The 13553-nt window shown below is 59.9% G+C and overlaps 1 protein-coding gene across 2 annotated transcripts; it reads left to right on the top strand.

Moving 5' to 3' along the window:
• Positions 1-1952: 1952 nt before the first annotated feature.
• TSPO (translocator protein) lies at positions 1953-12017 on the top strand. Of its 2 annotated transcripts, none has more exons than XM_039863242.1 (4): positions 1953-2053; positions 9482-9692; positions 11000-11138; positions 11581-12017. In XM_039863242.1, the coding sequence occupies exons 2-4, from the start codon at positions 9511-9513 to the stop codon at positions 11767-11769; spliced, it is 510 nt and encodes a 169-aa protein (XP_039719176.1). In that variant the 5' UTR covers positions 1953-2053; positions 9482-9510; the 3' UTR covers positions 11770-12017. The 2 variants fall into 2 exon arrangements, with proteins under 2 accessions (XP_039719176.1, XP_039719177.1); XM_039863243.1 differs by lacking the exon at positions 1953-2053 and adding an exon at positions 2960-3121.
• Positions 12018-13553: the final 1536 nt, after the last annotated feature.

Below are 13553 nucleotides of genomic sequence, written 5' to 3'. Positions count from 1 at the left end.
GAGATGAGGTCAGTCCCTCGGGGATTCGGAGGGTGTTTTCCTGGCCTCCTTCTTGGATGGACTGAGGCCAGGGGTTGGGTTTGCTCGTGTTGTACCCTCCAGAGTTCAGCCCAGAGCTGGCCCCCTCCCCGCAGATGCTCAATATATATATGTCCTTCAGGGTTGGCACATGCCGAATGCCTGAGAGGCTCCCATGCTCAGTCCTGTGGAGGTAAGAGGTCACCGCCAACTTAGAGTGTGGGTGGCACAGAGATGGGTTCTGGAAGAGCTTCCTGGGGTGACGCTGGAGAGCAGTCAGACTTGGACATGCGGAGGTGCCCCGAGTGGGGGCGAAAGGTGTTTTAGGCGGGGGAAACAGTGAGCGCAAAGGCACAGAGGTGGGAGAGGGTGGGGTAGGCAGCTCGACCCCAGCTTGGCAGGGCCTTGAGTGCCAGGTACAAGGTACAAGGCTTGGACTATATTCTGAGGTAGTGGGAGCCTTGGAGGGTCCCGAGCAGAGGAAGGGTGTGGCAGGGACAAGAGGAGAGCTGGGGGCCAGCTCGTGGCTGTGGCTGCTGCCCGGAGGAGGGACAGTCACTGCAGCCCAGGTGGGGTGGATGAGCTGGAAAGGAGGGAGGCAGAAGTCATGGGAGGCGTGCAGGCAGAGCAGGATGGGACCTTCACATCTGCACCCAGACGTGCCCGCCTCGGGCAGCAACACCCCCTCTGGGCTGCAGGGCTCCTCTGTGGAAGGGTGTGACCTTCGTGAGGGCAGAGCCTTGTGTATTTGCGCTCAGCCTCTCCCTTTGGCTCTGGCATGCAGGAAGAATTTGGGGACAGCCATCTCGGCCTCCTAGGACGCCCCCATGAGCCGGGAGTCCTGTGGGCAGTTGGGGTGAGGGAACTTCGTTGCTTCTTCCTCCTGGGTCTTCTGTGGGAGGCAAGTGTGTCACTCAGCCAAGCCGCGGACACCTCTGTACAGGAAGAGTGTGAGAGCTGGCAGCTTGGGAGAGGCGCGGCCAGACTGCCTTCAGTAGGAACGGAGGCACAGTGCCCTGGGCCACCATACTTTGAGGGACCCAGGCAAACGTTTTAATTTATTTTAAAATCGAAGAAGAAAAAGATGGATGAGTTCCAACCTGGATTATACTTGTTCTTATACCACTGCAGTCACAGGTGGAAGGGGCCCACAGAGGTGAAAATGCCAGGGCCTATGAAAGTCAGACTGTGGCCCAGGAGGCTCCAGGCCACTGTGACTGGGGAGCAGCAGTTGCAGTTCACCTTGGCCCCCAGAGGACCAGTTAGGGCAATTATGGCTCCTACAGGCTGAGGGCCCTGCCAGACCAAGTCAGCCCCAGGTGGCAAACAGACCCTGGCTGCAGTAATAAAGCAGCGTGTAGATGGGGAGGTGAGGTGCCCGAGGCCCCAAGCTAGACATGCCCGTCCCACTGGGGTGTCCCTGGCAAACAGGAGGCCACCTCTCCGCTGTGATGCTGGTAGCCACCTCTCACTGAGCACCAAGCATCTGCAGAGCGCCCCGCCTGCATCACAGCGCAGCATCCCCATCCGGCCCATATGATATGCCTATTTACAGATGAGAGACGGAGGCTGCGCCAGGACAAAGTGCAGCGCTGCCTCCGTGTCCTGGGGCAACAGCTAAAGGAACTAGGGTGCTCCTCCGGAGATGGGGGGGCCAGGCCACTTTGTAGGAGGATGTCTGGGGCTTTGGCATCAGGCGACGTAATGTCCCTTTCTGAGCTCAGTTTCTGTTGCCCCATTTTACAGATGGGATAAGAGAGGCTCAAGAAGAGGTCACACAGCTGGAATGCGGCGTGGGCCTGTCCTGCGTGATGCGGTCACGGTAGGAAGAAGCGGCCGAGGGGCCCGCTCGCGGCGGGGCGGGCAGCCGCGCGTCCCGCGGGCGGCGCCGTGAGCTCCGCGTCCCGAGGGCGCAGCAGCGGGCGGGGCCGCGGCCGGGCGGCGCCTCGCTGCCGGGGCGGGCGGGGCGGGCCCGGGACCTCGGCCGCCACCTCCTGCCGCGCAGTGCCCTTCCCGGAGCGAGTCCTCGTCGCTGGTGAGTGGGGACGGCGCGCCGAGGGGGCGGAGAGCAAGGGACCCCCCGCGCGGGGGCGACGGTCGACAGCGCCCGCCAGACAGGCGCGGGGCCCGAGGGGAAACTGAGGCCGGAGCCGCGGGGCGGGGACCCGAGGGGCGGCCGCGGGGCTGCACTAGGGGCTCGACTGCCGCGTCAGACGGCGGGCACTTGGGCAGCCCCGCCCCGCTCCCTCCCACCTCTGCCCGGTCCGGCCCGGCCCGGCCGCTGGGTCCCGCTGGGTCCGGGGAAGCAGAGCCCCCGGGAGGGGCCAGACACCCCTTCTCCTGCCTGTTCCTGCTGATGAGCCCGTCGGGGCAGGGGAGGGCGGGAGGGGCCCAGGAGATCGCTGTCTCCAGACCCGCTGGAAACTCTCATTTCTAGGAGAGGAAACCCGGGCCGGACTGGAGAGGCGATTCGCCCAAAGTCAGGTCCCTAGTTTCCAGTCCAGTGCTCAGGTGAGCTGGAGCCTGGACAGGGGACTGGTGTGGGACCTGCCTGCCCCCTGCCCCTCCTGCAGAGACGCTCGGGGCCCGGGTGCGATGGGTCGTGGGGCTTCCGGCAGTGGACATGCTGCTGAGTGCGGGGTCAGCCAGGCGGATGTCTGTGGCCTGTTCTGGGCTGCGAGCCTCTCTGGCTGGCCTGCCAAGGCCCGGTGGTACTTGGTACCGGCCACTGGCACCGCAGGAGGGGCAGGACTTGAGCCTCCCCTTGGGACTGAGGTTGTTCGGAAAAGATCGTGCGTAAGGCCAGGATGTCAGAGGAGGCTGTGTGCGAGAAGCACCCGCCCACGGAGCTTGGCACACAGCGGCCCTCAACCAGAAGGCGGAGCTGCCAGGATGTGGGCAGAGGGCCTTGGTCTCTGTGGGGTGGAGCCTCCCCTCCCTGCCCCTCGCAGCAGGCGGCAGCTTCTCTTGGGCAACAGCACTGGCCCTGGAAGGCCCTGAGGAGCAAGGGCGGGAGGGTGGCCCGCCTGTTGGTGGGGCAGGGAGCAGGCTGCTTCTTCCCGTTTCCAAGTGGCTGCTCAGCACCCCCGGAGGGAGCTCACAGGTAACCTTGGGCCCCCTAAGGGAGCCCTTTGAACTGGGGGAAGCCGAGGCTCACCCCGGAACCCTTCATTGGCCAGGGTTTCAGAGCTCCAGCCGTGGAGCCAGGGTTTGAACGGGGTATGGGGGTGCGGGGTGGGGGGTTCGGGCTGACAGGGAGGGAGCCATATTTTACTCGGCACAGTCTTGTCTTTTTATTATTTTGGTTTCAAATCTGGGTTTCTTTTATTTGTATTTTATTCTACTTATATTTGGTTGTGCGAGCAATGCCTGGATGTGCTCTGTGTTTAAAAAAGTAGTCGGGCTCGCTAAAGCAAATTCCCCCCAAATCCCCCCATATCCCCCCTGACCCACCTCGGCCCAGACCTCCCGGGTTACCAGCTGGATGTGGATCCTTCCAGACTTTTTCATAGTGAAAAAGCTCCACGGAGGTTATAATGAGGAGGAGTTACTGTGAATTGTTACTGGGACAGTGGTGGCTCCAGGGAGAGGGGTCAGGGGGGCTGGGGACGTCTGGGGAGGGAGGGATCAGAGAAAGAGCGAAACTCTTTGTGCTGCTTTTGGGCAGTTTTGTCACCTTCTCCATGGAGGGTCACCTTCTCCAGGGAGGCCCCAGAGACCCACTTAACGGACAGGGACACAAGAGGCCGGGAGAGTGGAGCGTCACAAGTTCTGGGTCCCACCTTGGGAAAAGAGGGGGCTGAGATCCTGTAACTGCTGCCCCACTGCCCTGTGGGGGCGGGGACATTGGCCCTGGGGCTGGAGAGAGGCTGTCTCCCTGAGAGAACCTTCTGGCACCAGGCAGAGGGTGGAAAGGCTGAGGTTGGGTGGGAGCAGCCTGAGGCCTGATCTTGCCCTGACTTGCAGACTTCTGGGAAGGGCCTCAAGTGCCCTGTTGGGAGGAGGGAGGAGGCTGAGGGAGGTGAGGTGACAGTCTTTATGAGCGGCTGTATGGCCCAGACCTGAGGCCAGCACACTCCCAGCTCAGGGAGTGGGGTGGCGTTGTGGGCCCCAGAGTTACAGAGGCCTGGAAGGTTCGTGACTCCCAGTCTGTGGCAGTTTCCTCGCCTGGACAATGGGAATAGTTCGGAGGAGTCTACGGGGAGGCTGAGAGGGCCACATGGTTCGGGCCCAGGGCGAAGCAGCAGCTGATCCCCTCCCCTGTGGCCACTGTGAACAGTAAGTGAAGTAAAGACCGTCAGGACAGGCCCAGCCCCACCCTACCCTCGCCACTCATTTGCAGAGGCCTAGAGCCTCCTCTGGACCCCAGGTCCTGAGCCCTCTGCTTGGCCGTGTTTGGCACCAGGCCTTGAGCCATTTTCACCCACTTAGTGTCCCACGGGCGACTGGCTGACGTTTCCTCAGCCTTGGGTCTATGCCACGGGGCCGCTTCTTTCCCTGAAGGGAATGGGCGAGTAGCCCCCAATACTCACACCCATAGCCCCTCATCTGGTCCTCATCTGAGCCTCCCCACCACCCCATGAAGCAGGCAGGGCAGCTTGTACCCACCGGACATAGGGGGAAACTGAGGAGGATCAGAAGAGCATTCGCCTGGGGTCACCAAGCGAATTGGTGACCTCTGACAGAGATAGATGTAAAGGACAGGTGGGTAGCTCTGTCCTTCTGCCTGAGTCCTGAGCCTCTTACCAGACATGGGTGCTCCCTGGCCCTCCCCGACCCTCCCTGGGGCCCCAGAGCAGATCTGAAGCCTGCCAAGGCCAGCTACCCTACGCCCAGCCTGGCCCCGCATGACTCAGCTCTGTGGGTCCCCCGGTAGGGCGACTCAGGAGCTGGGCAGTCTCCAGGAGGCCTCAAGAAGCTCCCTGCCTGGCTCTTTCCACGTTGGGGCATCTGGCTTCCCTGTTTTCTGACCCTCTGATCCCCTAGGCCCAGTGGAGCATACACACAGCCAGGCCCTGGAAGGGGCAGCCTGGGGTGGGGACAGAGCCCTGGGCTGAGACCCTACTCTGTCGCTCTGGCTCATAGGGAAGCCCCTACTCCCTAGTGGGCCCCTTCTGTACAGTGGAGGACTTAGATGGTGGGCTCTAGGGCCTGGTCAGCTGGCATGTCAGGCGAGTCCTTTGTGTGGATTTCCTGGACAGTGGCTGGGTGCTGTGGCAAGGTGACATGACCCCCCCAAAAAAACCTTGGGGAGAAGTATGGGCACATGCTGTAATGTGGGTAAACCTTGAAAACACACTCAGTGAAAGAAGCGAGACCCCACAGGCCACATATTGTACGATCCCAGGAACCATCCAGAAAAAGTAAATCTGTAGAGGCAGGAAGCCCCCTGGGGGTGAGGGACGAGGGTGTGGGGGCTCTTTTGGGGTGATGAAATGTTTTAGAAGTTGATATCGATGGTACTTGCACAGCATGAGGACAGTACTAAATGCCACTGGATCCCATACTTTGCAATGGTCAATTTCTCATAATGTGAATTTCACTTCAATTAAAGAAAAATAGGAAAAAAAAAAACAAACTGGATGGTAGCCACTTTGGGTCTCAGAGCAGGAGTCATGTGGAGGAAGTAGGTGATTGTGCAAGTTACCGTCCAAACCAGGATGCTTCTTTTTAACGTTTTATTTTGAACTAGTTTTAAATTTACAGAAAAGTTACAAAAGTATAGAGTTTCCACATACTCTTCACCTCACTCTTCGTCTGGCTTCCCCTAACGGGGCCATGATAAAAGCCAGGAAATTAACACTGCTGGACCTGGCCAGAATTCTCTGCTTTCCCACTACTGTGTTAAGCCTGCCCCAGCACCCCATCTGGGGTCCCACAGTGCAGTTTAGTGATTTCTCCTTAGTCTCCTGCAGTTGGTGACATTTCCCTGGGTCTTTCCTTGTGACCTTGATACATTCGAAGATGCTAGAGCAGGGGTCCCCAAGCCCCGGGCTGCGGACAGGTACTGGTTCGGAGCCTGTTAGGAACTGGGCTGCACAGCAGGAGGTGAGCGAAGCTTCATCTGTATTTGCAGCCGGCATCACCGCCTCAGCTTCTCCTCATCAGGTGTTAGATTCTCATAGGATCACCGGTCCCTGGTGCCAAAAAGGTTGAGGACCACTGTGCTAGAGTACTGATAAGTTATTTTGAAAAAAAATGTTTCTCTACCTGGGATTGTCTGAGGTTTTCCCTTGATTAGTCTGGAGTTTGCATTTGGGGCAAGATTACCACAGTGGGCGTGTCCACCTCCGTGAATTATATCCGGGGTTCATGACGCCCACGTGTCTTATGCTGGCGGCATTAACCTTGAGGACACGTAAAAGGGACTCTTGAGACTGAGAGGGGGCCGTTAGTTTGGGACCAAGTGGTTATAAACAGGGACTGTCCTGGGAAAAGGCTCATAGGGTCACCCTGAGGAGACCTGAGGTCTGGCCCATTTCAGTGCTTGACCCCGCAGTCCCTGCCCCGTGGCCTCCGGGCCTCAGTTTCCCTACTTGTATGTAAGGGTCAGTATGGTGTGAGGGTTTCCCACCTGCCCAGCCCGTGTCACATTCCATGGGAGACCTAACGCACTGAACACACACAGCTCATTACAGTTGCCCGAACACTGTCACTTCGCTGTGGGTTCACCGCATTTATTAAACAGGCTTAGCAAAGGGTTTATGTCCTCGTTGCATAGGTAAGGAATTGGGCTGAGGTGGCCTGGGCTCTCCCGAGGTGACACAGTAGTCGCTGGGTTCCAGGGCTCTGGGTCCAGTGCTCACATCCACCTGACAGCCGCTTAGAGTCAGTGGTGTCCTGGCCCCAGGGCAGGTGGCCCTTCATATTGTGGCCATTCTAACCTGCACCCTGGGAACGGTTGTGAGCACCCTGGAAGCCAGAGGGCAGGGGAGGAGGAGGAGAGAGGAAGAAGCAAAGGCACATTTACCGGCGGGCCCCGTGTCACATGCCCAGCCCTCGGCAATGTCCATCCTCCTGGTTCGTCTGTGCAGTGATCCCGGGGTGCGGGGAGACAGTTCCTACCCAAAACGTGAGAAAACTGAGGCCCAGGGAGGGGACACTCAGTCACTAAGCAGAGAGCTGGCATCTGCTGGGTAGCCAACACTCTGATTTTTTTCTCTTTAAAATAATGCTCATCAGAGACCTTGTGGAAACTGATAAAGCCATCATGAGTGTAAGCATCTTACATCCCGCCGTGGTGTGTGGTGTGCAGGCCTCAGGCTCCCCAGCTCCCCAGCCCCCCAGGAGCGCTAGCGGAGGGGCCCTGAGCAAAGGCCTCCTGAGCTCTGCACTCCATGCTCCAGGTTTCACTGGCAGGTGGGAGAAATGGTGCCGCCCCCTTGCAGCGTGAGGGCCGAAGGGTGATTTTCAGGCTGGGGCTCTGCCCAGGCCGGGCAGACAGCCGTTCCTCGTAAGTGTTGGCCTCATGATTATGATGGCTGCTGCATTTGTTACAATTTTTGTGCATTTGTTACAATTTTTACCGTGCATATTTAGGTTACCTGCTTTTTGTTAAAGTTGGAATTATACTGTGTTATTCAATTTTACATCCACGTTCTTCATTTCATGTTAGGTGAGAATAACTTTCACCTTGTGAGAGAGCCCTCACCGGCTGGATTTGGGGGTCAACCGGCCTTTAAGAGCCCGGTGGGCACCAAGGCTGCTTCTGCATTTCATGGGGCTTCATGGAGCCCCCGGCCAGCAGCCACCCCTCCGCCCCGCCCCGGGGCAGCCTTTGCCCTTGACTCTGAAGCCCCAGTGGTTCCCAGGGCCTCCAGATGGAGCAGGGTCTCTTCCCTGTATCTGCTCCCTGACCAGCCCACACCTGCCTGCCCGGATGTTCTCTGCACCCCACCACGCCCCCTTCCTGTGTCTGTGTCCTTGTGCAGAAAGTGCTCGCTGTCCTTCCAGAACCACCTCCAGGATCCCAGGTCAGGGTGCCCTTTCTGAGGGCTGTGTCCCCCTCAGGGCCTCCCTGCTCCGTTTACCCTGGGTCCCCAGCCCCCACTCCAGCAGGCCGTGCTGCAGAGTTGCTGAGCCGAATCCTGTGTGCGGCTTCTCATCCCATGCAAACAGACACCCCCCCGATTCTCCAACCAGGACTGGAGTGTGTCAGTGGGAGCTCGGTCCTCTCAATTTATGATGGGGAAGCAGAAGCCCAGTCAGGGTGCCAACCCACAGCAGGTTCCGCAGAGCTGGCCCCAGATGTCCAGCCTGGGCCTCCCTGTTGTCTGTCTGGACTCTGATCTCCAATGAGCAACTCAGCTGGCCGCTGCTGGGTACCTAGGAGGCCCTCAGTGCAGACCTCGAGGCTGCTAGGCAAGGGGGCACAGCTGATGAGCATAATGGAGAAGCTCGATGCCTGGGTCCCCAGCTCTGGGGTGGCAGCTTCCAGGCCTAGTCAGGGGCCTTCCTTGCCCCAAGCCCTGCCAGCCTCTCAGTGCTGCTGAGAGGACCTCATCTGCCTGGAACTCTTTCCCATCTATGTCAGTGGCCCTGGGTGTCAGGGTAGCAGCAGGCAGAGCCTGGCTTCACAGCACTGTGGGTCCCAGGCAGTCTGCTTCTCTCTGGCACGCAGGGGAAGGGAAGGTGATTTTCGGGTGGGCCCGTGGGGCGGCACCGAAACAACTATGTGCAAGACACTCCACACTGGGCTGGGTCCAGGTAGGCGATGTTGATATCCCATTCTGCAGAGGGGGAAACTGAGGCTGGCCTGGAGAGTAGAAGTCATTTGCCTGAGGTCACAGTGAGTCCTTGGGGAGCCAGGAATTGAGCCCAGCTCTGTCTGCTGCCAGTTGTCTAATAAATGAATGAGTGACAAGTGAATGACCCAAAGAAAAGCACCAGGACACAAAGCACAGGGTGTGGAGTCACGCGAGCGTGCAGAGCGCCCCGCTGGCACCTGGCCTCGGGAGGACGGCTGGGAAGCCTGCCTGTGGGGGGACCCAAACTGGCATGGAGTGAGGTGGCAGAGAGAAGGGGTCCTTTGCCAGGACACCCAAGGCCAAGGGTGAGGGTGAGAGCTCAGGACTCTGGCAGGAGCTGAAGGGGAGCTGGAGTCGGGGCAGGGCACCTGAGAGGCTCCTGCAGGCAGGGCAGCCGTCTGGGTGAGGGCAGGAGTTTGGATGGAAATGTGTCCCCTGAAGCTTGGAGCTGTGACGGCGGGGGGCCGCCGCTGTGGGCCCACCCCTCCCTGCCTCGCTCATCTTCTGCACCCCCCGATCTTTCGGTCAGTCGATTGATTGACCGATGAGTGATGAGGGGCTGGTAGTGGATCCACCCAAAGACTTGTGGTGACTCTGAAGGAGACGGTAGGCCCAACCCCAGGTCTGTGCACAGTAGGTCCTTGGCAAATGCCCCGTGAGGCCTCGGCCCAGCCCTGGAGAGCCCTGCATCTCACTGCATCCATCTTCTCTTCCAGAGCTTCCCGGAACAGCAGCCACAGCAGCGATGGCGCCACCCTGGCTGCCCGCGGTGGGCTTCACGCTGGCGCCCAGCCTGGGGGCCTTCCTGGGCTCCTACTACGTCCGTGGAGAGGGCCTCCGCTGGTATGCCAGCCTGCAGAAGCCCTCGTGGCACCCGCCCCGCTGGACGCTGGGCCCCATCTGGGGCACACTCTACTCTGCCATGGGGTAGGTGGGCTTGGCCGCTGGCCTCGCAGCTGTGCCCGTGCCCCCCGCTCGAGCAGACGGAGCTGGGCCATCCTTCCCCCTTACAGGGGCCCAGGCCCGAGGCAGAGCTTCTGCAGGGTTTAACTGTCCAGCGCCCCTTGGGCAACTGGCATCATTTCTGGGCCTTGTTTGCTAAGCAAGAGTGGAGAAGGCTGTGGGACCTGTTGGTTGCACCACCGACCTTTCCCCTCCGGGCCCCCTGGGAGGGGCGGGCCGGGTGGCTCAACCCCGCGCTGGCACCCTCCTGGCTGTTTTCACGACTCCAGGCTGAGCCTGGCTCAGTGTGCAAAGTTCAGACGGGCAGTGTGGGTGCTTTCAAGATCCACAGCAGCAACAGCGGCAATAACAGCTGCCGTTTGTTGAGAACCCACTCAGTGCCAGGCTGTCTCGGGTAATCTTCACGGCCCCCCTTTTGACAAACTGCCCAAGGATGCAGGGCCAGAGAGTAGGAACCCTGCAGGAATCCCTGGACTAGACCCTGGGAACCGCCATGGTGAAAGGAAGTGCTGCTTGCAGGGGGCGCCCCCTGGTGGTGCCAGTGGGAACCGCACCCAGGAGGTAAGGTCAGCTTCCTCCCCTCCTTCTGGAATGTTCCCTGCATCCTGGTTCTATTCCAGCCTAGTGCAGGGTGGGGCTGCAAGGGGCAGGTAGCAGAGGCCAGACCAGGTGCCCTAGGGTTCTGACAGGAGTCAGACAATTCCTGAAGCTGGGTGTCACCTGGACCCCAGCCCCTGCCCAGTTAGGCTTCCAGCACTGCTGAGTCCTCCCCTCTCCTGGCCCAGACGCCTCGTTTCTGCTTCAGCCCTCAGGCCTCTGCATCCCCCCTTGGCCGTCCTCCACCACCCAGAGCCCGATGAAACAAACATGGCCCCAGCTTGTTTCCCGGAGCCCTGTGCAGGCTCCCTGTGGCCTTGACGGGGTCTCACGTCAGAGTGAAGAGCCCGGGCTCTGGCCCTGGCCACCTGTGTTAAAACCTGACTTGACCTGCCAACTGCCTGGCAAGAGATCGTAGGCAGTCGCCACCTCTCTGTGCCTCAGTTTCCTCACCTGTAAAATGAGGGCGATAGTTCTGCACGTCTCGTAGCTCAGCCAGTGTGTTAACTTGAATCCCCACAGCAACCCTGTGAGACAGGAAGACCCAGAGAGGTCAAGCAACTTCCCTGAGGTCACACAGTAGTGACACCTGAGCATCACTGTGTCATCCCAGAGGTGAGCCAGGCTCCTGGCCTCTTCCCCACTGATGCCCTGACAGGTGACCTCTGTTTCAGGTATGGTTCTTACATCGTCTGGAAAGAGCTGGGGGGCTTCTCGGAGGAGGCAGTGGTCCCCCTGGGCCTCTACGCTGGGCAGCTGGCTCTCAACTGGGCGTTCCCTCCCATCTTCTTCGGCACGCGACAGATGGGTTTGGTGAGTGTGGCCTGCAGGTGGCCCATGGCGGGGTGGGCCCCTCTCGGGGGACATGGGGCATCACATCCCAGACGGGGTCAGGGTCTAAAGGCAGGGGCAGGGGTGGCATACAGCTCACGGTCAGCATCTCCTCAGCAGCTCTTAGGGGACCAGTGTCCCCCGCAGCTGCTTTTCCTCCAGTGCAGGGCTCTGTTTGAAGCAGACGGAGTTGCTGGCTTGGATTTAGGGGCCATTGTGTAGGAAAACCCATATTGCACCTGGTACCATACACCCCCCACATGGCATGGGTCAGGTCAGGGTGACTGTTCCCATTTTATACGTGGGGAAACTGAGGCAGAGTGCTAGGGGCTTGGCTGGGTCACTTAGGGGTAGCTGGGACACACACCCTTGTGGGGACCTGAGCCTCAGGCCTCCCTGTCCTCCCTCCCTCATGTCTCCACAGGCCCTCGTGGACCTCCTGCTGACAGGTGGGGTGGCAGCAGCCACGGCCGTAGCCTGGCACCGAGTGAGCCCTCCGGCCGCCCGCTTGCTCTACCCGTACCTGGCTTGGCTGGCCTTTGCGGCCACGCTCAACTATTGCGTCTGGCGGGATAACCGTGGTTGGCGTGGTGGCCGAAAGTTTGAGGAATGAGGTGCCTCATCCTCCGAGGACTGTGGCTGCTGCTAGGCAGGCGTTGCTGGTGGTGGTGGCCCTCACACGTTCATGGGTGCCAGGCCTGTGAGTCTGTCTGGGCTGCAGCCCAGGGGGTCACCAGCAGCTTTGGAGGTCTTTGGGCTGAGCTCCCACCCCAGAAACCGCGTCCTACACTTTCTGCACTGTTCAGGGCGCAGTCTCGGGACATGGAATTTTATAAACCGAATAAAGTTTTTAAACTGGCAGTGGCCCTTGTCTTGGGTGGGACCCTGGTCTTGGTGGGGGAGAGAAGTTCATCTTTTCGCTGTATCTATCTGGGCTGTTGTCATACGGATGAGGCTTCCGCACCTCTGGGGACCCTCCCAATACCTTGTGAGAGGTGAGGTGGCCTGCCCAGGGGTGGAGCAGACTAGGTTTGACCCAGAACCCACACTGGCTGGGGCCTTGGGCTCCAGCCGAGGGAGGAGGGCCTGCCCGCTTCCCACGCCTCCCCGAGGTTCGGCCCAGGCTCTCGGGCCCACAGATGGCCTGGGCCAATGCCTGGCTGTGCCTGTGCCCAAGGCCTCGGCCAGAATGGGGCTAGGCACAGAGCTGGAGACACCAGCTGACCTGCCCCTTACGTGTCAGGACTCATGCCAGCCTCACCTCTGTAGGGCAGCCCCACAAACACCCCGTTGGCAGGAGGGGGTGTCAGAGGCAGGAAGAAGGGCTGTGCTCCAGCCCCACAGACAGCAGCCTCACACAGGCCCCGGCCAGCCCAGGTTTGGTGGTGTCACTCCCGGCTTCAAACAGGTGACCGCGCCAGGCGGCTGTTTGGAGTGGCGGGCTCCTGCTGGAACGCCGCCCTCCTTTCCTGCCGTGAGCCCCGCGTCCTGTGCCATGCGCTGCACCACGACCTCCTAGGACCACAGCTGGTCCGACCTGCTGGGCTTTTGGTTGCTTGTTTTGTTTTTGGTCATTGAATAAGTCAATCCGAATTGGCAAAACTTTCGTATTTAGAGCTCTCTCGGTCATTTTAGCAGCCGTGAGTTTGGCTGCCTCTCTCCTCTCGCCTGGCCTCCTTTGTCCCCCTGGGGGGCACGTTCAGACGTGACCCCAAATGACGAAAAGCTCAGGGAGAAGATGGGCAGACAGCTGACTTTCAGGGGCTGTCACCTCACTTGCCTCTGCTGGAATCTGACACCCAACAGATCATGTTCTGTGGGAATCTAGCAGCTTCGAAGCCGTGAGCACTTAGCTGAGCCCTCAGCCAGCTCCCCGCACGGTTTTTCTGAGGCTCATCGGACTAGGGGAGTCAGATGGGGGGCTCTTTTGCCCATCCTTTTATTTCTAAAGTTCTCCAAGATGGTCGGAGCGTCATGGGTACTCGTGTGCCTGCCAGACGCCTCACTGAGCACTCAATGTGCAGGTGAGACTTCTGGAATCTGCTCCGCGATGCTCGGGCGGACCGGTATTTGTCCATTCCATACACCCATAGCTTTGTTCACCTCTAGCAATGTCGCACATACTTCTTACCGACCACAAAACACGCGTGGCCACAGAAACGCCTGGAGAAACGGGCGAGAGGAGAAGGCGTTTTGCTGTTTTGTTTGCTGGCTTTCTCGTGACGCTTTCCTGGGATGGCCATAGAGGACGCAAGACGAGGCCACTCGCTCACACAGCCCAGCGGGCTCGGCTGGTCGGTGGTCGGCAGTGACTCGGAGGGGCTTGCTGAGCCGGTTCACGTTGAAACCGGCCACGCTGGGCTCGGCAGGTGGAAGGAAGCCCTGCCTCTCCCGCGC

Source organism: Pteropus medius, unplaced genomic scaffold, assembly GCF_902729225.1.
Source record: "Pteropus medius unplaced genomic scaffold, Ma_sr-lr_union100, whole genome shotgun sequence".
NCBI classification, from domain to species: Eukaryota; Metazoa; Chordata; class Mammalia; order Chiroptera; family Pteropodidae; genus Pteropus; species Pteropus medius.
Note: the sequence above shows the minus strand (reverse complement) of the source record. Positions and strands in the feature narration are given on the sequence as shown.